Genomic DNA, 26,298 nt, shown 5'->3' with positions numbered 1-26,298 from the left:
AAAATGAGAGTTACAATTCAGTAGGCCTCATATGAACTGTGTTTTTCCTCTACAACAGTTTTCCTCTTTATTTATGTTTTACTACATTAATCATGTATTCCCGTCATTAACTTTGGCAGCAGCCCTAAACTAAATGCATAAAGAGTCACCAAGTTTAATTGCGTGGTTGTAGACAAATAAATGAAGTCTGTGGGTTATGGAGGTATGTTGGTGGGCTGGACTACTTAGTATGCAAATTGGATTCAAATCTCTTCCTGTGGTCATCGTGCTTACCTTCGAGACATGCTTGAACCTCCTCCAGCTTCTTATCATCTGCCAGATGAACTAGTTTAGAGAGCTGGCTGAAGCTGCGCACATAAACAGTAGGAGGGGAGAGCTGCAACAATGGACGCTCTTCGCTGTCTTTCTCGTGGGACTGTGCATCCGAGTCACTGAGGAGAAAACAAAAAAAATACTTTAATACTTTTATCCATATTATTACTTTTTCATACTAGATGATAAATGCCAACGCACTCAAGGAAGATCAGAGTCTGTATTTATGTTTTTGTACTTCTCCGGGATGCAAAGAAAGCACACACTGAAAGTTGACCAGACCTTCTGATGGAACAAAAAGGAATGTACTCAGTCTAACTGAAGCTGAAAAACAAATTAATTACAGCCTACTGCTTTGAGTAAAGCCAAGGTAAAATACATTTGGACACCATGGTGACAGCATATCCTGCACAGGCACGTAATACCGAAAGCACTGGCCAACCAGCTGCCGGCCTCATGATTAGGCCAACCTGATGTCATAGTCTGTTTTGAAATCAGATGCCACTAAAGTGGTACTCCAGCGGAGAGGCTCCTCGAACACGTGCTCGGCCTCCTGTGGGTGTTGGGAGCTGAACTCCTCCACAAAGCGCAGGACCTCTTTCAACAAGGACTCGTTCATTGGCGTGAGCTCAAGTTTGCCAGAGCTGGTCCACTGGGCCGCCCTCGTCAGTGATGACCCCATGGCACCGGCTGGGATATTCTGAAAGTAGATTAAAAACAACATCTTAAACCGTGTGTGGCTGATGCTTCTTAACTTTACACTTTTGATCAACTTTAGGCTCGGGGTCCCATGTGGAGCTCCTAAGAAAAAAAGGCATTTGTTTGATATATTTTCAAAGCTGAAAAGATTAGTAAATGAATTGCTTTACAGACCAACATGAAATGAATCTGCAACTACTTTGATAATGCTTCTCAAGTGTGAGGATTTGCTATTTTTTCTTTTCTCTTAGTCAATTGAATAATTTTGGGGGTTTGGACTGAAGTAGTAGGAAACTTCACTAACTGTCGCTATATCCTTAAAGTGAGGCAGTCTGACACTTACGTATATTTCTTACTATAACAAATTATAACAACATCATTGTAACATTCAATGTAGAAACAGATGTGATTAAAGTTAAACATGTAAATACAAGTAAATATGTAATAGCAAATAGAATATGGCTCTTACAGCTGTGTTGAGAGAGCTGGTAATGTTATATAGAACGGCTCTGCATTTAAAGCGTAAATATGAAATAAATAAACTAAAACAAAAGTTAGCTATGAGGACGTTATATGTTCATGGTGAACAATTGAATGAGTTGACAGTAACGTATTTACTTTAAATTAACTTAATATTTTTCTAAGTTATACTGTTTAAATATGTGACGCGTTATGTCCCTCGTCTTTACGTTAACGTCAACGTTTAGCGTTATAGCTAACTGTTAGTTTACGTTATAGCTGTTAGTACGCTTTAGCCCCGTTAGCACAGCTGATAAACTCTAACTAACGGTACTACAACCCGTTACCACTTCCCCTCGTCAATAACACATGTTTCTACCATGATTTGTTACGTTTACACTCGTACATTAGTGAAAACTTACCGAGTATTTTCGAGCTTCTTTCTATTTTAAAACGTTTACCGACAGTTTGCCCTCATAGGTATCCATGGAAACCACATATCCACACAGCTTCATCCGCCTCCGTTGGTTGTTGCTACGATACAACCAAATAAAACGGAAAGCGAGTTGGGTCAAAAATGACCAAAGCCAAACTTTGAAATATCTAAATGTAAACTAAACCGTATAACTAACATGAGTTATTTAATAACCCACTAGGTATAACGTAACACGTGCAATGTGGTGCAATGCAACACAGAAACTCTGCCTTTACTGTATTGTACTGTGTTTCTTTTCTTTTTTTTTAGACTGTTTGGAAAGTAGCATATTGATTTGTGGAATGATTTGTTACATGCTCATACAATGTGTACAGTGAAATGTAGGGTGGGTGGAAAATATATCTTAGGAATACAAATACAAATATATAAAAATTATAAATATATGTGCACTAAACAGCAATTGCAATCTACCTGTGTGAAGTCTAACTTTGGACGTGCAGGTGTTGGGACTTGCACGGCCAGAAATTCTAAAATGTCAAGTTAAACGTTGTCATAATAATAAAAATCCCTGTTTGCTTTCCTTTTAGAGTGTCCACATGACCGCGTATTTGAGAGCCTATTTCCTCTCTCACTACTGGTTTGGCAGTGTCCTGCAGACAAACATTGGCTGGTGAACACAGTCTATTTGTGTGAATACTCTCTGTTTAAACACAGAATATGAGTTCACTCAGTTCAAAGTTAATTATTCTTGACATGGAAAGGCAAAGGTAATAAAAGCCACCAATACAGACATCTTAATGTGCAAATAGCAATACCTATAATCTCTCTTTCACATGTAAAATGAGCGCAACATTTCCCCAAATATCCATTTAAAGGGGATGAGGACAGCAACTTTACATGGTGGCATATCATGAGAATAATTAGCAAGTACGATAAAGGCAACGCTCAATGCAAGGCAGCTTGTGTGATACCAAGCATTCTCCCAGATACATGACGTCTTTTCAGTCAATGATTAAACCCCTTCCCTCTTAAAGAACAAATGTGTGTCCTTATTGTTCTAGCAGCTACCCACCTACGATGTCCTGAGGCTGACCCGAGAGAAAAGGTGTGTCATGGCCCGGTGAAAACCACTGATTTCCTCTGGTACTTGCCTCGTCTGGCCCACTGTCTGTCAGGAGCGCCAGTGGCGCGGAGACCTATCCCTTTCAGCCTGGCGCGCCTAGCGGCACAGCAGGTGGAGCTACTTTGTCTCCTAAACCGTTGGGTTAAGTTGGACTGAGCCTGCGTGTAAATCAATCACCAAGGATCCCCCGGGGAGTGAGGAGAAATAGTAGCTCATCTCTAGCATCAAGAGAGATCCCTCTGGATGTTGTTGTTGTTAGAGGAGCGGATTTATGAGTTTGCCTCCCCCCATTTCAGGTATTTTATTTGGAACAAGGGGGAAAGCTGTCTCCTCTAAATTAAGAAGCATTGAGAATCTGCCTGGAGCTAGGGGAGGAGGGGGGGGGGGGGGGCTGAAGGCAAGTGGAACTCAGACACAGACGGAGCTGACGTAAAGTACATGTGCATCTGCGTGTGTCCCAGCTTGCCCGACTGTGAAGCAGTGAAAAACAAAGCGAAGGAGAGGAAAAAGAAAAGGGAAGGAAAGCAGGATAAACAAGGGTCTTAATACATCTAACCCGGGGCCTCATTAGGGAGCCTAATTGCTGTTCGTTAACAGGGAGTAAATGAAACGTTCTGCCCAGCCTGGGCCTTTCACAAAGTAAAACAAATAAGCTCCCAGCTCAAGAAGCACCTGCTCGCTCTTTAGATGTCCTCTGACTCAAACTTAATACGGCATAATAAACACAACTGCTCGCCGTGCTTTTTCTCCAATGCTTGAGTTCAGTCGCTGATTGAACTGCACGGAAACCCCGCTGATGACACACTGAGAAAAGGTACCGACCCGGCCTCTTTACACACGGACATCGTGATTGCATCCGTTCGCAAGTGTGTCCAAATCTCCACAACACTCCATTAACACTCAGAGTAAACACACACAAAAGCTGTGCGTGAGTAGCAAGTAGTGATGATGAGGGGGGGGCGACTACTGTTCCTGTTCCTGGTTTGAAAGGAGCAGGAGAGCGTATCTCCTGTATTTTTCTTTAACCCCTGCTTTCATGCATGGCTTCACATCCTCCAAAAAGGTCTGATGTTTTTACAGGCTTTGCGTCAAACCTGGGTCAGTGTGCCTCGTGGCCTTGCGGGCGACGCAAGAGACAAGGAAACGGGCGACACCGGTCGCCGTAATGAGCACCTGTGAGATGTGTCGCACCAATCCACGTGGGGTTCTAAAATAGAGAACAGTAAAAGGGACGCTAACAAGAGGCCGTGACCACATCCTCTTGGTTGTAAAAAAGCTCCTGGATCCTGCCTGTCATTTCCCATAATCCTCTGTGTTTTTAGGCACGGAAAAGAGCGGGCGAAGTGCTTTTAAATGGGATTCAGCTTTGAGATGGACGAGAAGCTTCAAGATGTGTATGACTTCCTTCCAAGGAGCGCCGACATGTGCTTTTCCCCTTTTTTTAAATCTGACGGACAACGATGAGGTCATTCTGCTGTTACAAGTAATTGCCTGGTTTATTGATTGTTTAAATAGGCACTAGCTAAAGAGGACAATGGAAACTCAAACTGTAAAGAGCGATAACGGAAGTAGAGACATTAGTGCCAAAGAAAACTGAACCTAGTTATTCCTAATGCACACGCAGCATAAGAAATATCTCCACATTAACCAATCACCACTGTGTTAGGTTTTGGTGTTTTTTTTAAAGATTTGTTTTTTGTCTTTATTTGTTAGACAGACGGACAGGAAAGGCATGGGAGAGCGATCATCACTGTGTTACCCATCGAAATGAGGCAATCTTGGTTTTCTTGGTCTGACCAGAAAAACGGAGATAATGAAATGTGACAAATTGTCCTAAAAGCTGGATGCAAAAAAAGAAAATTAATCAAAATCTGTTCTAAATGAGTCTCGGCAAACAAAACCTGATACTGCTGGGAATATTTCTTTTATACAACGATATCATTGCTTGAGCTTCTTATGGACATAAACCTGCAATTGTGGTTTTCAAATACTGTGTACAGTATGTATTTCAAGTGGCGATCGCTTAGTGCCAGTGCTTTCTTTGGAGTGGACGGACGCTCGCCAAATATAGAAGCAACTCAAGATTTATAGCCATGTTGCTTCTGGGGCAAACCAATGACAACGTCTCCATCTACATGACTTAAAACACATTTTGTTTGTTTTGGTTGCAGTTCTGCAAGGCGACACATGGCTCCTGTTGGGGAATCATCGAGGCACTTCTCCAGGAGCTTTTATGTGTTTCCAGAAAAGCTGAGTAAGCACATGTGACCACAAAACATATCTTAGAGAGAAAAAAATGACATTACCATGAACTGGAATAACCCCAGCTCCTCTTGACCGGCTGATACTGAGTTCACCACTGCTTGCAAACCAAATTGCCCTCCCGGAGCGTTTAAAGAATATCCAACGCCCTCTCTGCAAGACAAGGCCACAACATTAGGAGCCACTTTAGTTGATATCTCATTGATGTTGTGCAAATTCACTAAGAAAATAGCAATTACGTCACCAAAAATCAATGGACATTCTCATGTCTGGGGCCCCACTTTGCCTGGTTAGTAGTGTGGCCTTGGGGTGTTGGACGATGATCGTGTACAGTAATAACAACATTGCGGGTTCAAGTTCGGTCAGGGACAATGCGGCGTGTCGTTCCTCCTCTTTCTTCCCTCATGTCACCTCTCTATCCACTATCAAAATAAAAGCAATGACGCCCAAACAATTACTTGAAAAAGCAAATGTAAAAGCCGTCTTTCGCCTGGTTCAGGTGAGGATACGTTGGCCCCACCTTGACCTGTTTACTAGATAAAGGCCTCTAAATACCCTTGAGCTGGCAAAAAATCGCGTTGCCTCCGCTCCCCCTTCCACTCGCCCCGGAGATAGCAGCTGGTTCTACTCTTTCAAGACGTTCAGCGTGCTGAAAATAAAATAAAAACACAGATCTACCCTCTCTTTTCTTCCTCCCTTCACCTCCTTGCTCCTCTGTCTCCCTCGCTTCATCTCTAACAGCGTAATTATTATTTTGAAAGCGCGGTCTGAAAGGCCGTCCAGGTTTTTGGCGCTGCCTCACTCGCTAATGCTCGGGGAGCCGTAATACAGTTTGACTTTCGGCGTATAACCTCTCCAGGAAGACATCAGGGGCCCTTTGTTCTTTCCCTCCCCTGTCTGAGGGTGACGGGAGAGCTGAGGTAGCAGCTAAAAAACAGGGAAGCGGGCAAGGCGAGGGGTAATGAAGAGCCAGGGGGGAGAGGAGAGGAGTGAGTGGTGGGGACGTTCTTTTTTCTTCTTTTTTTTTTTGGAAAGGGAGCGAAGACGAACACGTGGGTGAAAAGAGTGGACCGAGATGAAGATAGATGTTGAGTGGAAGATGGAAATGGAAAAGCTGGGGGACGTGGGGGGGGGGGGGGGGTGAGAACAGACGAAGAGGGCGACTTGTTAAATGTGGTGAGAGGTGAACGAGAGAAGAGGCCGGTTCCCCCTGTCCTCCCGTCATTAGAGACGAGGTGCTGCTGGAGACCTTTGTGTTGGTGCAGCTCCAGCGTTGGCGCCGCCAGGCCAATCAGGAGAAGAAAGAAAGACAGAGAGAGGAATATTGCTCCTTGGAAATAATCAGACACCCCGCACCCCCCTCCCTTCCTTGTGAACAGACAAATGCAATTTAGAGAGGACTTTGCCTGGAGACAACTCTGTTGTTCATCACATCATTTATTTTGAGCACAGACCAGTACACCTCTGTCACTGCTCTGTCTAGTCTTTGTTATCCTTTTATATCCAATTAAAGTCATTTTCAAAACTAATTTCTTCCCTGTCTTTGTGTGGCATTTATACGTAGTTAATTTTTGTTCCGTAATAAACATATGATCTAAATCTTGTGACTACCTCAATTAAAGCAATAGTTACTTAGGACCTGCCCCTTTTCACATTGCTCTGCTTTCATATTTAGAGGCCTGGCGAGATACAATTATACAGGAAAAAAATAAAATGTGGCCTACTTGAAGTAATCTTCAATGATTATGCTTATTTACTTTTTTTGTCGAGGGTTAAGATAAGATAATTATTGGTCCCACAGCGGGGAAATCTGCAGAGAATTAGATTAGAGAACCCAATACAACTTTCATGTCTGTGCCTAAAATGTGTATTTAATGCACAGATGGTATCAACCTTCATCTCACTATCGGCAAGAGACTTCATTCAGACATTTTCCAAAAGTAATTGTTCAATTGTTCAAAAAACAGATTCTGCATTCATATGTAGAATCTGTAGGCAACGGGACAAGATTTTGGGCATCGGAAACGTTCTGGTTTCCGTTTGTAGTCCGAGTAGCATTGACCAATCACGTTCCAGCGGGCTTTGGTTGAATGCAGGTTAACAGTGTGGAGAGCAAAATGACCTATCTTTTGGTGATGATTTAGCTTTTTATTGGTCTAAAATGAGTTTGTCAACTGGTTACTTTTGAAACACTCCAGTCGCACATGTTTGTCTCTTAGCTCCAACCCCTCAAACAATGAGCAGCACACAGCAAAGGAAGCTTTGGACCTGGATATCTGCTGGCTTCACTGGAACTCCAGTAATATAGCCCCTTGCATATAATACACTTCTTTTTGCAACCAGAGGAGTCGCCCCCTGATGGCCATTAGAGAGAATGCAATTTGAAGGCACTTACGCATTGGCTTCACTTTTCAGGACCGGGAGGTTGCCGCCTGGTTAAGAGATTGTATCGTATGTAACACAAGGAATCCCGACCAAGAGGTTTGAGAACGCCGGTCTTGAACATGTTTTGTCCGCTGGAGAAAGTCAGCACAGAGCAGACGGGTGGGTAATATGGAGTGTATCGCTTTCACAAGGTGGAAGAAAAATGTTGAGGCCAATTTGTGTCCAATGTGAATGTTAAAAGTTTGGGAGACCTGTCTGAAGTTTCACCATGCCGAATTCCACGACACGCCTGACCGTCACTTGGCCTTTCCCTCGTGCGCACGAGCCAACCTCATACTGTGATTAACAGGCAGCCACAGCGGGAATATACACAGCCCAGTGAGTCCAGCATCAGCTGGCTGACAGGGTGGCCTGCAGTGTCATTGGACATGACTGACGACTGTCTTCGGTCGACCCCATGAGCCATCTGTGGAGGGACGACTTAGACGTTGACCGCAGATGTAAAACATCGTGTTTGGTTTATTCCTGTGTAGCTGACCGTGTTACTGCGTTTTACAGGGAAAAGATTTTTTTTACTGGCAAACGGTAAAACGCACTGAACTCTAAAGTAGCCGAGGCGCTCTAGTGTCATTAATCAGCGTCAAATATGGGCCGATGCAAGAGACGTCTGTTTCATTTGAGCTTGTGCCAAATAGTTGCAGATTTCAAGATCATAATATTTTGTTCATTCACTAAAGTTGTTGCCAGTAGCATCAGTAGATAAAGTCCTATTTGAGTACTTTTAATACGTGACACAATATTTTCAGGACCATTAAATACCTTGTATAACTCAACATTTTGGCACATCCTCTTTAGCAACAGTCTGGGGGAGTTATTGCAGGAGCTGGCATGTATATGATCCAACAGGCATAGCTTGAGCATCAGGTAATCACTATCACTTGCCTATTGTTCTCAAACAGTAGCCTTGTGGAGCGCTCAAAGAGAAGGACAGCTGCACTTAGGGAGTGTGCCGGCTAGCCACTTTGAAGCTTACAAATTCTGGAAATACAATATGTTTCTGTAAGTTTTCAACAAGCCACGAAAAAAGGCGGTCAAAGTCGGTGCTGTTCCAATGTTAACAATGTAGTCTAATCACAAAGCTCCGAGGACTAATCAGTCTGTCTTTGGCCTGCGTGTGAGCTCTGCTATTGCTCCGCTGCACAGGCCGGGATTGTCTCGCGGCCGGGAGCCTCTCTTGAGGGCTGCAGAGCGGTCAGAGTGCCAGGCGGCCAGACTCTGTACTGTGGGCATTTCCTCCTCTCAGATGGCTCCAGTTAAAGGGGGCGCTCCGTTCTCTCAACCTCCTGGCTGGCTGCACACCAGCGCCTGTGGAGCATCACTCATTAGGGCCTGTTGTCCGCAGCCAAAACCTCAACTGCTCCCTAAGCCGCTGCAGCACCACTCCCCGCCATCAACACCTGCGAGCACATCACACACAGGCTCCAGCTCTGTGGCTGGGATGAACTCCCGTCTGCTTTCCCGCCTCCAGACTCCGACTAACTAGGCCCTAAGCATCCCTTTCCATTCCTGACGCCATTCCCGCTTCGACCTCACGCTGCATTTCCTCAAAAACGCCTCACAGTTCCGAAAGCCGTCGCACTTGAGTGTAAAACTAACTGTTTATAGTTGAAAAAAGGGGACCCGTTTTATGGGTTGTTTACGTTCGGGCCCCGTTTCTTTCATGTGAGTGCATGGTGGCTTTGACATGTTAACATGTTGCGTGGAGCAGGTCTGTCCTCCGTCCACCAGGTCTGGCCTAGACAGCGCCTGGTAGCCCATGTCTCCTGTCTGCTCAACACATAATATAGTGGAAATGCCACAGGCCCGGTTCCTCGCAGGACCTAAGGCTCTTTATTGGAAATTACGTCACCTCGTAAAGGGACATGACCCATTACAAAATCACGCTGTTTCTTGTTATGCCTCCTCTGCCTCCCTGCTTTCATTTGCTCCCTGTTTTTATCCTCCCAGCCTTGATTTTGTTTGTTTTTTTATCCTTCCCTCGGATCACGTGAGTTCTCATCGTACCTCTGAAGTGGGCAGGCAGGCCATCAAGGCCAACTTGATTAGAAACGGCACACAGTGAGTGCCAGCCCCACTGTGCTCTTCCACCTACCTAGCCAATCACAAAGCGGATGACAACATGTCAAAACACGACGTGTGGATTGTGAAGGTTCAGGGGCCAGGCCATGGTCTTTTAGGCTCTGGGAACAAGCTGAGCGGTACATCTGCGATTGTCATGATCAGGGTTGAGGCCCCGTCAGCCCAGCGCGCTGTTGATACAGAGGTGCCAAAAGCTCCTAAACATGTCGCCGTGTTTCCCAGAACATGGCGATAACAACGTGGTGTCTGCTTGTCTGTTACAAGGCCTTTGCGTGCAGCGTGAAGCCACATCAGCGAAAAGATATACATTCACTCAACCTCTGGGGCTTCATGGTAGCGCTTGTTGCATTCACGAACACGGCTCGTTGTGTGTCCCTCTGTTTTCTTAAACGGGGAGATTCATAACGTGGTGACGTGTAGCCTTGTGGAGCTAATCAAACCCCATGTCCTCACATTTCTGTGGGGAATCGCAACATTTCATTCTTATTAGCTCACATATGTTGTCAAGACCACACATGTACTTCATGTTATATTTGGCAATCAAGGCTATTGCGCAAAAGCCATAAAGGCTGCACACCTGCACATAGGACCACATATTAGATTTAGAATGAATCCCAATGCCTACGCCATTTGAGTTGGATAAAGAAGAGCCGTACCTTACTGTAGGTTGAGGGTGAAACTGTCAATATATCACAATAAGTTAACCAATTGTTACGCTGTCTTCGTGACATTGTCAACTTCATGTGAATGTAGTTTGTTTTCATTTGTCTAGTTGTTGAGCTCTCTCGCTCCCTCTCTCTCTGAGGTATCTGCCACAACATGTTCTATCGATTATCCAAATAGTAGTATATTAATAGTAAGAGTAAAGGCCCGGTCACACCAGAACGTTGCACATTATTGTGATATAGGCAATGGCAATGCTAGAAGCTTGCTAATGTATAAAGACTAGCTCACCGTGCTGGTTGGTGAACCTCTGTAGCTCGGGAGCTAACACGCTAGGCAGCTGGGAACCGGCTAGCGTTAGCCAGACACAAGCATGGTCACAAAGGCACTGAGTCTGTTAGCATGTCGCTAACGGTACAGTAAGTTCACACAGGTGTATTTGTACGTTCCTGCCTCATTACAGTAAAAAAATATGACTCTGTTGTGGTTTTAACTCAGACAAAGAAAGGTTAAATAAAAGTGCAACACAGCTAATAAGCTACAACACAACAGCCTGCTCCATTTTGTTCACTGATGTTTGCCATATAATTAAGCCATCCTAAATGTTGGGCCACAGTTTATGGAAAAAGATGTTGCATTAGTCATTGCATATTTTTTTCATCAATTTTGAGAGCACTACATCCAAAATTCCATTCACCTCTCAAGACTCGGAAATGCTAAACATCTTATGAACAATGTTAAGCTGACAGTGGTGAGGTCAGCCCAGGTAGGGTTATACTATACTATTAACCCCAAAACAGAAATGGTCCACACTGATCTCTCTGCCGTTTCAGGGGCCTGTCAGTCACATCTGAGGACCTGCACAGAGCAATGAGCTTCTCAGGTATCTTGGAGGTCCTGCGCTTCAGTCCCTGTGGTGTAGCTGCCGTCACATGGAGGTAACTCTAGCGGACTCAATATTAATGACCAATGACCAGGGCCTCCTTGTAATCCACTTACCGTCATTACACAGGGTCAGCGTGGCTACTGCTGCTGGGCTCTCATACCCCAGCTGGACGCACTGCTGCATTCCATTTGAGTGGCGTATAGTTGGAAGATGGAGAAACACTGTTTTGCTACTTACATTTGCATGTATTGGGTTTTACAAAGTTGCGCAAAGTCGTTCCAATGGCAGCGCTGCTGGAAACCTACGAGGAGAACGCAGACTATTAAAATAATGTGTCATTGCAATGAAAAACAGACACATTTGGAAAGCAGGTACATTTTTTTTTTTTTTTTTGGCCTTTCTCACTCGCCCTAACAAGGGGAAATCATGGCAGTGTTGGGACTAATTTGTAGCACACCGAGGAAGGTCCTGACCTCCAGAGTGCTCCAACTTTAAAGATGACAGTTCAGAGTCTGTGTAATTAAAGCTGCTTCGATAGAGGCCAACAAGGCTCGGGGGAAGGCCGTGGAGAAAGTTTAAGAAAATACAGGTGGACAGCTCCGAACTCCTCCAACATAGTCAACGCCTTTGTGCAACCTCGGCCCCCATACGCTGCTTTAGCTCCACATGTGTCAAAGGAATTTTTTTTTTGCGCAACGGACCCTCCAGATGAACTCTTACCCCTTGGTCTCGCTCTCAAAATGCGGACGCGGAGACGAGTTAACCTGCACAGCCCCAGCGGGCAGCGTGTAAACACGTCAACCCGCATTAATGACCAACTGCGCCACGGCTATTATGTTGTTATGATTGCCACATATTCTCATCAGGGTGAAAAAGGCGTTCTCTGGCCCGCGGAGGAATGAAGGGCATCCCCTGTTCACTCCCTCGCCCCTCGCTCCCCCTCTACCCTACAGTTCTTAAAGTCCTGTAATTGAGAAATACAGCTCAAGGTAATGTGCCCCGAAGACCTTTGCCTACAGACATGAGGTAATGGTGGAGGCTAATTAGGCTGAGGAGACAGGGTGGGCGGAAGCTCCTGGCCTGAAGCCCCATTAGTCTACAGAAGTCTCCCTATGGTCAAGGGCATTTACCCGGGGATGAGGAAAACAGAGCGGCATCGCTGGCTCACTCCTACGGTAAAGCCGCGGTGATGGACTGAGTCACCACATGAAAGGCTGGGCAAGGGCAGGATGGCGGAACGCTGAGAGAAAGTGAAGCGAGAGGCTCCGAAAGAAAGGCCCATTCAGGACGAGCGCTTATGAAAATGAGAGATCTCAGCGGGAGCATGGGTCCCCCCCCCCCCTTCTTACCTCGCCTACCCTCTTCTGATGCTCAAGACAATTTGTCTTGCTACCCGGGCGGGACTTATCACATTGAGTCCCGTTTCAGGATATTGGCCCTGACGCTGTAATTTGAACGCAGTAAATCGAAGTGATTGCAGCGTATATCGTAAGGCGAGACTTGGGACGTTTTGCTTTAATGGTTTCCGAAATGTGTCAAGTGGACATAGCGGGAACCGCTCTGACATGTCGCTGGGCCCGGGACAGGACGGGATTTCGGACTTTTCCACGACTTAATCCCACCTTGTTCGTCTACTGGGCCCACTTCTCCTCCTGCCGTGGCCCCCGCTTGTCTGGCTCCGGGAACCTCAGCTCCCAAACAATGGGTTCAGTTAATAAAGGATTTATGGAGGTAAAAATAAATACATCAAAAGGGCAAGAAAGAGACCGATTCATGAGACATTACTGCGACATTAATCCACGGGATCTGAGATAAAAGCCGAACTTCGCTCGCTATAAATCCTCAGATTCCCAAACGATTATAGTTGTCGGACCGAAAAAGGGGGGGGTTAGACAGGAGGGCAGGTCTTTGATTCGGTGAGTGCCAGTGTTCATGTCTGAGCTGTGGAAGCCATCGCTTGGCCTTAACTCACACGGCAGCTCACTCTTCAAGAGATGACGGAGGAAGATGAATAGAGCGGACCGGGGATTTGTTATCTTAAATCAGTCAGGGGCTGCAGGCGGACTTTTATACAACGATATGAAGATTTATGAGTGTCTTTTTTTTTTTTTTTCTTTTGCTACTACTTACTGTAGGGCAGTAGCATTTACCGTTCCGTTTTATCCATCATATATGCACAGGAACAAATGTACACACGTAGTATATTTCAGTATTACATCATAACTCAGCTAAAGTACCTTGGCATATGTGACCGATTCCTCTCGTTATCCGTGTCGGGAGAAACCTAATCTGCGAACACGTGTTTCTGTCGTCCCCATTTTTAAGGAGAATAAAGCACAGCGTCCGGGCTCCCGTCGCTCTTGACAGCAGCGTGGGCTACTTGAGGCGCAGGCTGAGGAGACGTCAAGGAACCAGGAAGCAAAACAGCACGTCCATCACCAACTGTGATGATGGTGAATCATGCGCTCATCGTTCGTTAACAGGAACAGGTCTCGGGAGTTTAGGGAGCGTCACTCCCCTTCTAGGGCGACTGGAGAGCTATCAAAACACAACTCGACACACTTGGGAGTCAAATAAGCGTATGGGAAAGCATGTGAAGACAAACTTGAGTGTAACGGGTTGAAGCGAGGACTGAAGAATACTCAAAATACCGGAGATACAGCTACATCGGCTCCTTCGAGAATGAGACCGGGACACCTTTACTCTAGAGATCCCTGGCAAAAAAAGAAAGGTCCTGAACTCTGGTCCGCCCTTTGGCGTGACGACGTGAGAGGAGACGGGGTCCATTTACACTCACTTAGAACCTTCAGAATGTCCCTGTTCCACGCATTCCCTCGACCGCCAAACTACCCAGGACAGGGCAAGTGTGGCGTTCGCCTTGTGCTGAACATGCTTGAAGGGGAAAACCTTTCTCACTCACTCAACTTGCCTGAGATCAGAGGGCATGATGAGACACATGCGTACAGCTGGCAGCCTTCCAGTCTCTCTCCCCCCCCATATCACTCTGTTATTCTAATTAAGAAGAAAGACAGAGTGAGAGAAAGACCTGAAGAGAGATAAAGACGTGGAATAATAACGGGTTCCTCTCTTTCGGACTGAGACTGAGTGAGTGCCGTTACCTTCTCCTGACCTTCCCGTGCCACCGCCTGCTCCTCAACCTCACAAGCGTCCTTATCCGCCCACCCCTCCCCCTCCCCCTCCCCCTACCCTCCGCACAGCCATCAAAGTTAACACAGTGGAAAAGCGGAAATGTGAAGGTTAAGCGACCTGATTTGGACCGGTGGGGGATTTTTGTTGGAACCTCATCAAGCGGAGGCCCGTTGAATCCTCCAGTGGGTCGCTGGTTTGAAGGCCGGACTTCTCAGGAACCCCTCGCCGCCCCCCCCCCCCCCGGCCGACTCATTCCCAGAGCCACTGTTTTCAAAGGTCCAGTGACATCTGAGTTAGTAATTTGGCACACAGCTGCAGCAGGACACTGGGGTTTAATTGGGCCGTGCGCGCTCTGGTGGTTTCAGCAGTAACTGGATTCGGGGCCCTTCTTGCTTCAATCTCGATCCAACAAATCTTCAGCGACTCTTTTAGGAGTTCATGCTCCATCTGGATGTCATAACTTAAAGTGTCTTTTTATGCGCATGTTTAATTTGTGTGTGGAGGGTGGTAACACCAGATATAAAAAAAAAAAAAAAAAAAAAACTCAAAATATTTAGCTTGGCTGAGGTGAAAAGTTGGTGCATCCATAATAAAAGCAACTACGCAGTGCAATAAAACAACCATGATGTTGATGAGGTTTCTGCTCCATTTTCCTCAAATGAATACATGAAACAAACAAACGTCCCATCCGCATCCTTTTCATTCCTTTGAGCTATGACACGCGCATTTTTAATGACGTCATCTCTGGTGTAATAGCATCCGACTGGAGAACTAATATTCATATTACAGTAGTGGATGGAAATGTGCATTTTCTTTTGCTGATTTTAAGAAAAGTTGTTTTAAAATGAGTTTTAAATGTGACGTTGAATGGAAACCTGGCAAGACAAGCGCACTGGTGGTGATGACAAAAAGTTTCTGAATACATTTACAGGAATGTACGAGCTGGATGGAAATCGCCAATGACAGATGAAGTTATTCTTTCAAGAATTTCATTTTTAATGTTATTTTTTTCGTCTTTATATGACAGGTCAGACTATAAAGACACCAGCCAGCTGAGCCACCTGGAAGCCAAATCACTATTTAAAATTCATTAAAGGCGATTGCAGTGTGAGGAAAAGTACTGCAATATTCCGAAACTCTTAATTCAGCTGTAACGGCCAAATTTACTCACTGAGGAGATGAAAGGTGTCAGCTCTGTTTACACAACTGTGCACTCCGGAGCGGCAGCAGCCGAAAGACGTGGCTGCAATATTCTTCTTCTTCTTAAACAAAAAAGGCACTCAAGGGCTCAAATCCCAGAAAAACTGGAACGTGTATCACTGCTCTCAATCTTCGCACGTACAAGTTTAGTTGGATTTTCTTTAATATAAAATGTAGCAGTTATCAAGAATAATGTCAATTCATACAACAGCATTTCATTTACAGCAGGAAATTTAAAATATTTTCTGGAGACTGTACAAATCTGATTCTGATCGATAAAGTAGTCGGCAGAGGGGTGAAATATGAACACGTGAACGAGTGAAATGATATATAAAAAAGGGGATTTAATGTGACACTAAAATGAATAAAAGACTCTGGGTGTTAAAGTCCCTTTAAAATGTGTCATTACTGAACACTCGTTACCCTTTTTTTTTTTAAATGGACATAAATCAAATATATAAATATTACAGGGGTGGAAAAGGTAGAATAAACAAACATAAAGAAATGTGGGCAATAGAACCTGAGCTGGACATAAAGCTAGTGTATGAGAGGAAATTCATTCGCACAGTATAAAAACCAAATGGTCAAAATACATCGTTTGGGGAACAGTTTGACTTTGTGAAAATATGCTTATTATTGTCGTTTACCACTCTCATGGCTGTACTCTATGTATGGAGCCAGAAGATAATTAGCTTAGCTTAGCTTAGCATAAACACAACGCATGGGGAGACAAGCACTCTGGCTCTCGCCACAGTTTAAAAAAAATACACGCGTACCAGCTCCTTTAAAGCTTACAAATGAATAAATATCTTGTTCACAGAGTGAAACCACAAGTTCATAAAACCACAACTTTAGAGCGGCTGCATATTTCAGATCTTTGGACGGAGCCAGGCTAGCAGTTGACCCCTGTTTCCAGTCTTTATGCTCTGAACTAGGCTAAGCTAATCGCTCCTTGGCTCATCAATAATATATATGCATGAAAGTGGTGTCGACCTTCTCGTCTCACTATAAGTAAGGCGGCAAACTATTCCTTTAAAGTGTCAAATATTGCTCTTCATCATTCATCGGCAAAGAAACGAGAAGCTACCAGGGCTGTAACATTGTTAGTGATCGTAGTAATAATAATAATACAGCCAGGATTAATAACTGGCTGCTGTGAAAATCAGTTAGAAGTATAAAAAAAAATAAAATAAGAGTAAGTCAGACCGGGAATAGGAGACTCAAATTAGCAATAAACTTCTAATGCTCATAAAGTCCAGGGCAGCTACTTAGCATGTCTCTGAGTTAGAACCCTGGACGTGCGCTGCAGACCTTCTATTTTTTTTATGTGAATAAAAATAAAGACTCCACCCTAATAAAACACAATTGTGAACATTTTCTTCTAGCAGAGAGCCAAAAAGTGTCCAGTTCTGGGACATTAAATGGCAAAGCTGTTATGTTGGGCACCTTCGTTTGAAGGGCTTTTTTCATAATGCTCCTAAATGGAATATATAACACCTAAATAAAAATGGCTCTCTGTGTGCTTTGTAGGGGGAAATCTAGACTTGACTGAAAGACGAGACGCCTCGGGTGCGAGGAGCTGTCAGATCGGCGGCTACAGTTGAGATCAGGAGTCAGGATATGTGTATAAAAGGCGGATATTAGAAAATATATTAATTTCTCTTAAATAAAATTACTGCGCTTTCTCGGGAGTGTACCGGACGATGCTTTGTTTGTAGTAAGAGTCATGGAAGCATTATAGAAATACAGTAAGACAGAAGGCAAATATGTTTTCCTCTCTCCCCCCCCTCCCCTCCTTAAGTGTTCTTTTACAGACATATGCATGTACGTTGTCCAACAAGAAAGAAATATGTCAATCCCTTTGGTTTCTAATGGCCTAATGTTATAAACACACTAAAGACGGAGTCCTGGTTGGCGCGGTTGCTGATGTGCTGGCAGGACTCGCTGGCGAGGCGATGGTCCAGGCTCGTTCCACGTTCTGGTTTTGGACCGAGGAGCTCCGACCCCGTTGCCATCGCTGTGCGGCGCAGACTGAGACCCAGATTGATGTCCCGAGGCCCGCGTCCTGGACGGACGCCCGTCAGCCTCGGCCCCCGTCGGATCTGCTCGGACCTGGAGGTCCGCATCCAGACTACGGCAGAGGTCTAAATCCAGCCCGATCTCACGCAAAAGCTTCTTTTTTTAGCTCCGTCCAGCTCAGGTATGCCGACGCAGCAGTTTTATTCCCGTTCTCCCCCCCCCCCCCCAAACACTAGCAGACATAGAAAGAGTTTTAAAAAACCTGCATATTTTCGCCAAAGCCCTTCCCTTTTCTCCTCGTACAGTCCGTGTGGATCTCAGGAGTGAGTCCAGCTGACCGGAACCCAGTTGGTCTCCGTCTCCACTTTCTTCAGCGCCAACCGGAGCTCGCCGAAGGCCGCCGAGAGGTCATCGTTCACTATGACCTTCTCGAACAGGTGGCCGTGTTGGGCCTCCAGCGTCTGGGCGGCGGTCACCATCTCCTGTAAGTCCTCCTCCTGCAGCGTGCGTGAGAACAGAGAGACGGAAGACAGAAGGTGAGAGACACAAAATGCACGAGATGGCGGCGAAACCAGGGTAGCCTCGGTAAACAGGAGGGGAGATAAATTCACATACTGTGAACACAAAATAGACGGCCTTGAACACTCAAATAAACACAAAGTGGCCCGTGTGAAGCCTTTATAACCTCCCGGAGACACGGTACCCACACATGAACCCTGGCAGAGACCACGCACTAAAAGCTCCCCGTGCAGCAACCCGACCTCAAGGAATGTTTATCATTTCCTCACACGGTCGTCCAATTCACAAAGAAAATACAAAAAAAAATAAAAGTCCTCAAAATAAGCAGGGGACAAAAACATAACCGGCATTTCCAAAAGAGAGACATGAAAAATATACATTATAGCCGGTCTGGATTTTATATGCGGGATGGGGAAATGACAGCTTGCGGCGACGCCGCTCCACCGTCTGGACTGGGAGGGCTCGGACCGCCTGAACCCGGCCGAACAGTTCTTGAAGGCAGAAGTGTGTGTGTGCGAAATAGATCTCAAAATGGGCACGAATATGTATTGCTATGGTCTACAAAGGAAAAATGAGATTTAAAAATGTGTACGATTTGTGCGTAGTTTTGGGTTTTTTCCCACATATGCATGTTCCAATCTACTCACGCATACCACAACGTTTGAACACGCGTTCACAGATCCGGTCGTGGTCGATCTTCCAAAAGCTTCCTGTGTATACAGAAGATGACTCTAGACTCCATTTGATAGAATCCAAAACGCGATTCAACTCATGACTTTGTCTGCGTTTACAACTTGTCCTCCTCAAAAACATCACATGCAAAGGCACACCTCATCAGCTAGTTTTATATAAATGAAAATCTTTGAGATTGCCACTTTAAATTAAGTAATGGTTTACTAATTCAGTGGGTGAATGAATGAGCTAGTTCATGACATATTACGGGCCAGGGTTAGCTTTGCCAAGCACACATCCATTTAAAAAGGTGCCTCGTCAGCACAACACGAGGGAGCTGCATGAAATCCCTGCATGCTGCTGCACTGAGGTTTAAATAGGGGTCCTTCGGGGGGGGGGGGGGGGGGGGGGGGGTGAAGAGTTTTTCCAGGTCCATATGCAAATCAGCCATCCAGTGTACAGAACAAAACCACGTGCTAACTGTGAGGGGTAGCCAAACAGCATATTTTGATCAGGGTGGGAGTCAACACGTCGCCTATCTGCGGCTCCTGTATTCATAGACGGAGCATTCTGAGACAGCCCAGGTATCTCTCCACGGTGGTCCCCTCGGAGGCCTCCAGCCCTGTGGGTCCTGGCCGGTCCGGCCTTTGGGTGCAGCAGCGGGGCTAAAGTGGCTGCACTGATTTAGCCCCGTGTTTTTCCTGGAAACGCTCAGCTGTAGATTTCTGGACAGATACGGTTTTTATAGTGAGCCCCCTTTTGCCAAACACACAATTATAAATACGCACAGATGCACATTCATGCGCATGAACTCAAATTGTGCGCACACACACACACACACACACACACACACACACACACACACATGCAGGCAGGACGGAGCTGCTTGCAATGTGTACACACATAAACACAGCCTCGCTGAAACTCCCAAGCCAAGGAGTCGCTTCAATGTGGGTTTTCCGCTTCGTAATGGATTTGTTGCGCGGCTAAATATAAACACTCACTCACTGTGACACTCGGCAAAAAGGCCCGTTTTCTGTTATTTGTTAAATATAATCTCTCTCACAGACAGAAGGTTTTGTTGGGCCGCAGGAGAGAAGACTTCCACGGCGGGACTGTGATTCCTCGTGATCCGGTCTCTCGCTGTTGGGACTCACAGATGACCGCCGCGTCCGACGCACGCAACACCTCGGACCGGTCCTGGCAACTAAACGAACCCAGGGAGTTGTTTTGCGTGTGTGTGTATGTGTGTGTGAGTGATGTTTCCATGTCCGCCAGACTGCGTCTGTCTCTCGTTAAGACCGTTCCAGGTAAAAGAACATTAATCACAGCGGGACGCCGCTTAAGGGACAGCGAGCTGGGTGGAGAGACAGAAAAGAGAACTGGTGGGGAGAATATAGTGAGAGGGATGCAGGGTGAAGGATGTAAAGAGAGGAAAAGGAACGCTGGGCGAGTGAGTGGATTATTCTCTTGGCGTCCGCTGATCCGCGCTGGAATCGCTCTCCTCCGAGTGCAGTTTGAGCTGATGCCACTTTCTGCCATTAGATTGTTTAAGTTCCACGTGAAACGATGGAGCGTCTCGCGCCTGTTTAAGCACTCTGTTCTGGATAAATGGACGTTTTCATTGCACAAAATGAGGCCGCTGACTCCCAGTCTGGTTTGACCACTGATGTTTGTCCAGGCTGCAGATTTCTAAATCAATGTCATGCTTTTTATGGCTTTCTATCGTTTATTCATTTTCCTGATTGTAGATATGTTTGATTTTACTGTGTCCGTTTTCCCGCGTTAAGAGGAAAACGTCGCCTTACAGGACTATTTCAGTGGCACAAAAAAAAGACACATCAGCTCCAGGTATCATCTCCTCAACCCACACACACACAGCGACGTCCTCAGCGGGACACATGCTCTATTAATTTAAATAACACACGCCTGTCCTCTCTCTCTCTAAATAAGCGTCCAAAGCCAAGCAGATCTTTACAAATCAGCTTTAAATGACTGCGGTAACACCACATTACAGCCGGAATCATGCGTTGCATTGTTGTTTTTTTCTACATTTCCTTCTTTTTAAAAAAAGCTACCCCCCTGAATCATCTCCAGCTCCAAAAAAAGTCAGACTGCTCTGCTGAAACAATGAGACGACTGTCCCCCCCCCCCTCGGCCTTCATCATTAAAGCAGACCTGTCTCTTTTAGAGAGAGAAATACAGCCGGCGGGGGACAGAATAGGTCTGAGACGACCTCGCCCGACAGCCTTCAACAGCAAACACCGAGGAACATGTACACAGAACCCGGTTTGTTACCCGGCTGAGTTTTATGGAGGCGCATTTGTACGTCTTGAGAGAATAGCAGAGGCTAATAAAGGGACAGAGAGCAATAACAGCTCCGGCACGGGTTGTCGGTAACCATCCTGTTTCTGACGGCTAAAGCTCATCGTTCTCTGGACCGCTGCTGGGAGACGAGGAGCAGACGGAGGCCGAGCGATGTGCGACTAACGCAAGCTGACTTTGTGTCTGCAGCGAGGTTTTAAAAAGTCCGACGGTGAAGTCAAATATCGACGGGACGTTGTGTTCCACTGTGACCGAGCTGCACGCCCCGCTGCATGTGTGACGGCAGCACCTGAGTGTGTGTGACACGCTGAGGGGGGAGGACGAGTCTGGGGAGTGCCGTTATCCCGACAATATGACTCGACTTAAAAACAAGAGCCTGTCAGTGTAATAACAAGACGCTACCTCAGCGTCACATTAATACAGATGCATCTTGGGAGCTGCGTACCATCCAGAGGTCAATGAAAAGTTAAACTTTAAATGTTTAAGTGATTTGGCAATTTGGTTATGGCAGCCTGGGACTTTTTAATCTAGGGTTGGGGGCTAAAGAGTGATGGGGAAAGTAAGCAGGAGGTGGGGAATATTAAAGTTAAAATTGATGGTTCACATGTGATTTGCATATGTTTCCAATAAAGAAACATATAAAACCGCAGCTGGAAGAGGTGTCTCACCTCTCCCCGCCATGTTGGATTTACACCTGCGGCTCACACCCCGTCACCGTCTCCACCGATCCCCCTTCTTCACTCAACCTTGCGTTACCAGTTCGTCTCTGTCTCTCTGACAGGCCCGTCTCTTCCTCTGCTTCCTCCTTTCTCCCCCACCCCCCCCCCTCGTGGTGTCCCGCCAGGCACTCCGTGGCGTGTCTTGGCCTGCGGGCGAGGGAGCGCGTGTCTCGCTCCCTCGCCCGCAGGCCAAGATTTCGGCGTGGGGCTGGGAAAACCATCACCCCCCCCCCCCCACCCCCCCACCTCCCCCGGCAGCAGCACCGAACGCAGGCTAATTGGTTTCATCTGTGTCGGGGGCCGGGATGGAGGTGTGTGAGGGATGACCTCATCACTCACACATAATGTACACACAGGGTCCAGATAGTGTTGCTGATATTTCTTCTTGCTGCTAATCTGCTGTGTGTTTCTTCAGTATTACACGATGGCATCATTGGATAGAGCTTCATAAATAACTATGATTGATGGTTGCATTGTGGTTGAACACCATTTGTATCTCCCCGGCTGCTTGTTTAAAATCCCTCTTTATTCTAACTCACTGCATATCCCATTATCTGTATCCTGTTATTTTCTGTTGTAGCTGTCCACTTTCCTCACAGGCGCCATTAAACTTTCATCTAACTGAATCTCATCTGAGCGGCATTTGCAAATCTCATCCAGCGCTCGCTGAGAAGTATATCAAACACATTTCCTTTGATTGTCTTAATGGAGGCAAACCTGACCCATCTGGTGCTTCGAGCAGTTTGAATAACTCCAGACAACATGTCATGGTGATCGATGTCGGGACTCCGTGCGAGAGATAAACGTCCCCCTCGCGTCCTCTTACCGTGAAAGGTCTGGCGGATCCCTTGTCGTCCTTGCCCGATATGATTTTGGCGTTCTGTCGGGTCTCCCTCAGCCTCTCGAGCGCTGGAGGCTTCACCAGCACGACAAAGGGCTTAAACTCCGCCGTCCGCAGGAGCTTTAAGGTCTGGAAATAAACATGAATGATGACGTCAGGTTGCTGTGTGTTAAGGGGTGAAGGGGAGACACTACAGGTGAATAAGGGTCAACAATGTATAACAAATACATATCGCTGTCAGACTTCCCCAGTTGATTACTTAGGCTACATTAAGATGATAAATCATTATTTTTTTCTGAAAATGTATGTTTAAATATACTGTTTAGGCATTATATTATCAGACAGAACAGAAATCTGAACGTTGGAAAAAGCCAGGTTTCATTTTGTTATCATTAGTCTTTTTTGATTTTTAGTGAAGGAATTTTGGATATCTCTTTGGATCACTCTGTAAATCAGAAAATACTGTCAACAGCCATGTCACCATGTTTTTAGGAATAGAATGTTGTATAAATCATGCTGTGAATGATATATGAACCTTCAGAATATAAGGAGGAATGAAACTGCGATGTTTGGTGCATGTAAGTGCTACTGAAGTGGATCAGAGTCAGAAAAAAAACATTTTTTTTTACAGGTGAATAGAGAAATTTAACTATTAACCAATAGAAATAACCATAACACTTCCCCAAGTTGATTACTGACAATAACAATTTTTTGTGAAGCTGTAAAATAAACCCCTACATGTGTGTTTTTCGTTCCACTAGTCTGAAAGAAGACATCTTATGGGAGAAAAAAATGCTCAAAGTTGACCAGTGCATGAAAAACAACGTTTGTGCCCGAGGTGTGTCTCCTTAAAAGCCAACCAGTGGTTGAATGGTTTGTGAAACTAAGGGCAGGCCTCTGCCACATGTACTTGTGTAGTACATGTGGTTCTTTTGGAAGATAGTGGAGGACAAATTTCTGCCCACATCTGCCTTCTGGCCTCTTATTTCTGGTGACAATTGCACGACACGGCACCGCCCATCTGCTTCTCAAGAGGTGGGAGAGAGGTCAGAGCTGGTTAGCGGTGGCGTCAGGCGAGCTTCGGGCTCTCCCCTGGTTCTGGCAAATCTGGGCTTCCCGCCGTGTTAACAGGCGGTGGGTCTGCAACCCGCAACTGATAGCAGGACGGATAAAAAGCCAAAGGAGGGGCAGGAGAGGAACCACTGGGAGGCGTTTACCTCCAGCAGAGTCAGCACGGGAGCAATAACATGCTCCGACATCGCCAGTGATCCGATCCCTGAGTAGTGTTGTGGAGGTGGGGGGGGAATTACACAACACCACAATTGTATGCCAAAAGCAGTAAAAAGAACATACATAAATGCACAAACACCCACATGAGCTTCCACAGGCTCCTTCTCTCAGACGTTAGCCGAGGGCTCTGGGGCCGACTCTCAGGGTTGAGAGCCTGCCAGGCTAATCTATATAATGGTGCGTTAGTGCCCGTCATTATCCGCAGAGCGAAAACAAACAGGGAGGAGCCGGCGGGGCAGAGGACGGGGGCGATACGGTGGGTTTCGCCGGGCTAAGCGACAAGCCGGGGGCCATTTTTTCGTGGGGTTTGATCGCCACTACACCCAAGACACATAAGCCAAAGAGGAAATCTTCAAATAGAGGAAATTACAGGTAATTGCTCCTGGTAAAAGAAAACCCGAAAAAAAACACTTTGGTAACCCAGTAAGCAGCCAAGGTCTCAGGAAAGCCGGGGACGAAAGAGATCACAAGGCTACAAGAAAAAAACAGAGAAGTGAGGGACGACTGTCGGCGAGGTCTGTGTCACTCACAGGAGGCTGGACATCCAACAGGCACACTTTGTTCTTGGAGAGGACGGAGCGTACGGAGTCTAGACTCGTGCCGTAGTAGTTCCCTTTGTACTCGCCGTACTCGATGAACCTGAGAGGTGAGACGGAAAGAGAGAAGAGGTGAGAGGATTGTTGAGTAAGAAAACACCATTTTTTGGAGCAGGGCTTAGTTATCTAATGCAACACTAATGTCCCTTCAGAGAGCGACATTACAATCTTTTCCCAATCTGCAAAACTCCTGAGATCGATCTCAGAAATAATGATGTATAAAAACTCTACAAATCCACCGAGACAGAAGGATTACCCTCTCGACCGCTGACAGATCTGAAGATAGCATCCTCCAGCATAATTTAAAAAACAGACGTTCAAGCAAGTCTCCACCAGATAATCTTCCCCCCTTTTGACACCAGTCAGCTGTCACAATGACAATACCGGGTCTATTTTTTGGCCGAAAACGGGCAGCGAGGAGAGTAAAAAGGTGGAAAGGATTTGAAGCTAATCGTGTGGCATGCATGCAGTCTGCTCATGACGAGGGTCGGGCAGAGTGACTGATGTAAAGAGAACGTTTTATGGTAATTGCCCATGTAAGAAAGTTTTACTCAGCGTTTTTTAATGAAAGGAGGCTCTATAAGAAACCTCATTTTCAGTTATGGGAAATTCATTTAAGAGCTTACAGTAGCCTGCGTAAAAACAAAAAGAAAAAAGAAAAGCCTCACACCTCGCTCTGCACCCGTTTGTCTTCAGAGGGGGGAAGAAGGTGCGTGGATGACGGTGAGTTAGCCAGTGGAGGTTTTTTGGCTATTTTTAAGGAGCATGAATCTTGCTGCCGTTTTGACACAGAACAGGGCTTCCCTTGGGAAAGTCGCTCGAGCTAAACGCACGATGTTGGTCTCGTTTTCTCCATCCCTGCATTGTTTCTGCTGCATGCGATGAGGCTTAACGCAAACAAGTTCATCTCGCTCCTCGTCTTCTATGTACGCTGCCTTGTAATTTCCGCGCCGCGTGTCTCACGCATTCCGCCCCACATCAGAGCTCTGTCGCTCGTCCCTCCGACTCCGCCTAAAAACATCGCATGCCTCCGACCCACACCGCAACACGGCCTAAATATACAACCCCCCCCCCCCCCCCTTTCCCCTTCTTCTCTCTGCATGCTCTGACACTCTATATGCCCTCGGCCACCACAGGCTTCCCCTCTGTGTCACACTCGTGTATGTGTGTGTGTGTGTATGTGTGTGTTTGCGTGCATAAATGTTTTGCATGTGCACCCCTACAGTATGTCTTCTCCAGCTCGTGTGAGACCGGCAGAAAGACATCAATCATTCTTATGACTGTTACAACTTGCATTTCAATTTGTTGGCCGCAAATGTCACGGCGGTCAGAGAGAGAGAGAGAGAGAGAGAGAGAGAGAGAGAGAGAGAGAGAGAGAGAGAGAGAGCGAGAGCGAGAGCGAGAGAGAGAGAGAGAGAGAGAGAGCGAGAGAGAGAGAGCCTGATGGGGAAGGAGGAGGCAGAGACATGAGACCTCTGCGTCTGGAGATCGGTGACCGACACGAGGCCCATCCTGTCAACGCCAGCTTGTGATCGAGTTACAGAGACACACTGACAGCGGGGGGGACAGGGACGGGGGGGGACGGTGGCGGTGAGCGCTGGTC

General features: G+C 46.2%; 2 protein-coding genes across 4 annotated transcripts in view; both read right to left on the bottom strand.

Annotated features, from left to right (window-relative positions):
* Positions 1-17,840, bottom strand: part of odad2 (outer dynein arm docking complex subunit 2) — a gene marked incomplete at both ends in the record, with an annotated part of 91,235 nt that extends 73,395 nt beyond the window's left edge. Inside the window, 3 exon segments of the mRNA XM_079181169.1 lie at positions 274-431; positions 783-1,012; positions 17,616-17,840. Of these exon segments, the coding sequence (XP_079037295.1) occupies positions 274-431; positions 783-1,012; positions 17,616-17,840 (613 nt within the window).
* Positions 17,841-17,973: 133 nt separating this feature from the next.
* mpp7a (MAGUK p55 scaffold protein 7a) overlaps positions 17,974-26,298 on the bottom strand; it is a 109,664-nt gene continuing 101,339 nt past the window's right edge. For all 3 annotated transcript variants that reach the window (XM_079181648.1, XM_079181650.1, XM_079181649.1), the window contains 3 exons: positions 24,630-24,738; positions 22,795-22,938; positions 17,974-18,230 (listed from right to left, as the gene is read on the bottom strand). In XM_079181648.1, the coding sequence (XP_079037774.1) occupies positions 18,051-18,230; positions 22,795-22,938; positions 24,630-24,738 (433 nt within the window). In that variant the 3' untranslated portion in view covers positions 17,974-18,050. The remainder of the gene's footprint in view (positions 18,231-22,794; positions 22,939-24,629; positions 24,739-26,298) is intronic.

The sequence above is a fragment of the Pholis gunnellus genome (assembly GCF_910591455.1).
Source record: "Pholis gunnellus genome assembly, chromosome: 20".
NCBI classification, from domain to species: Eukaryota; Metazoa; Chordata; class Actinopteri; order Perciformes; family Pholidae; genus Pholis; species Pholis gunnellus.
Note: the sequence above shows the minus strand (reverse complement) of the source record. Positions and strands in the feature narration are given on the sequence as shown.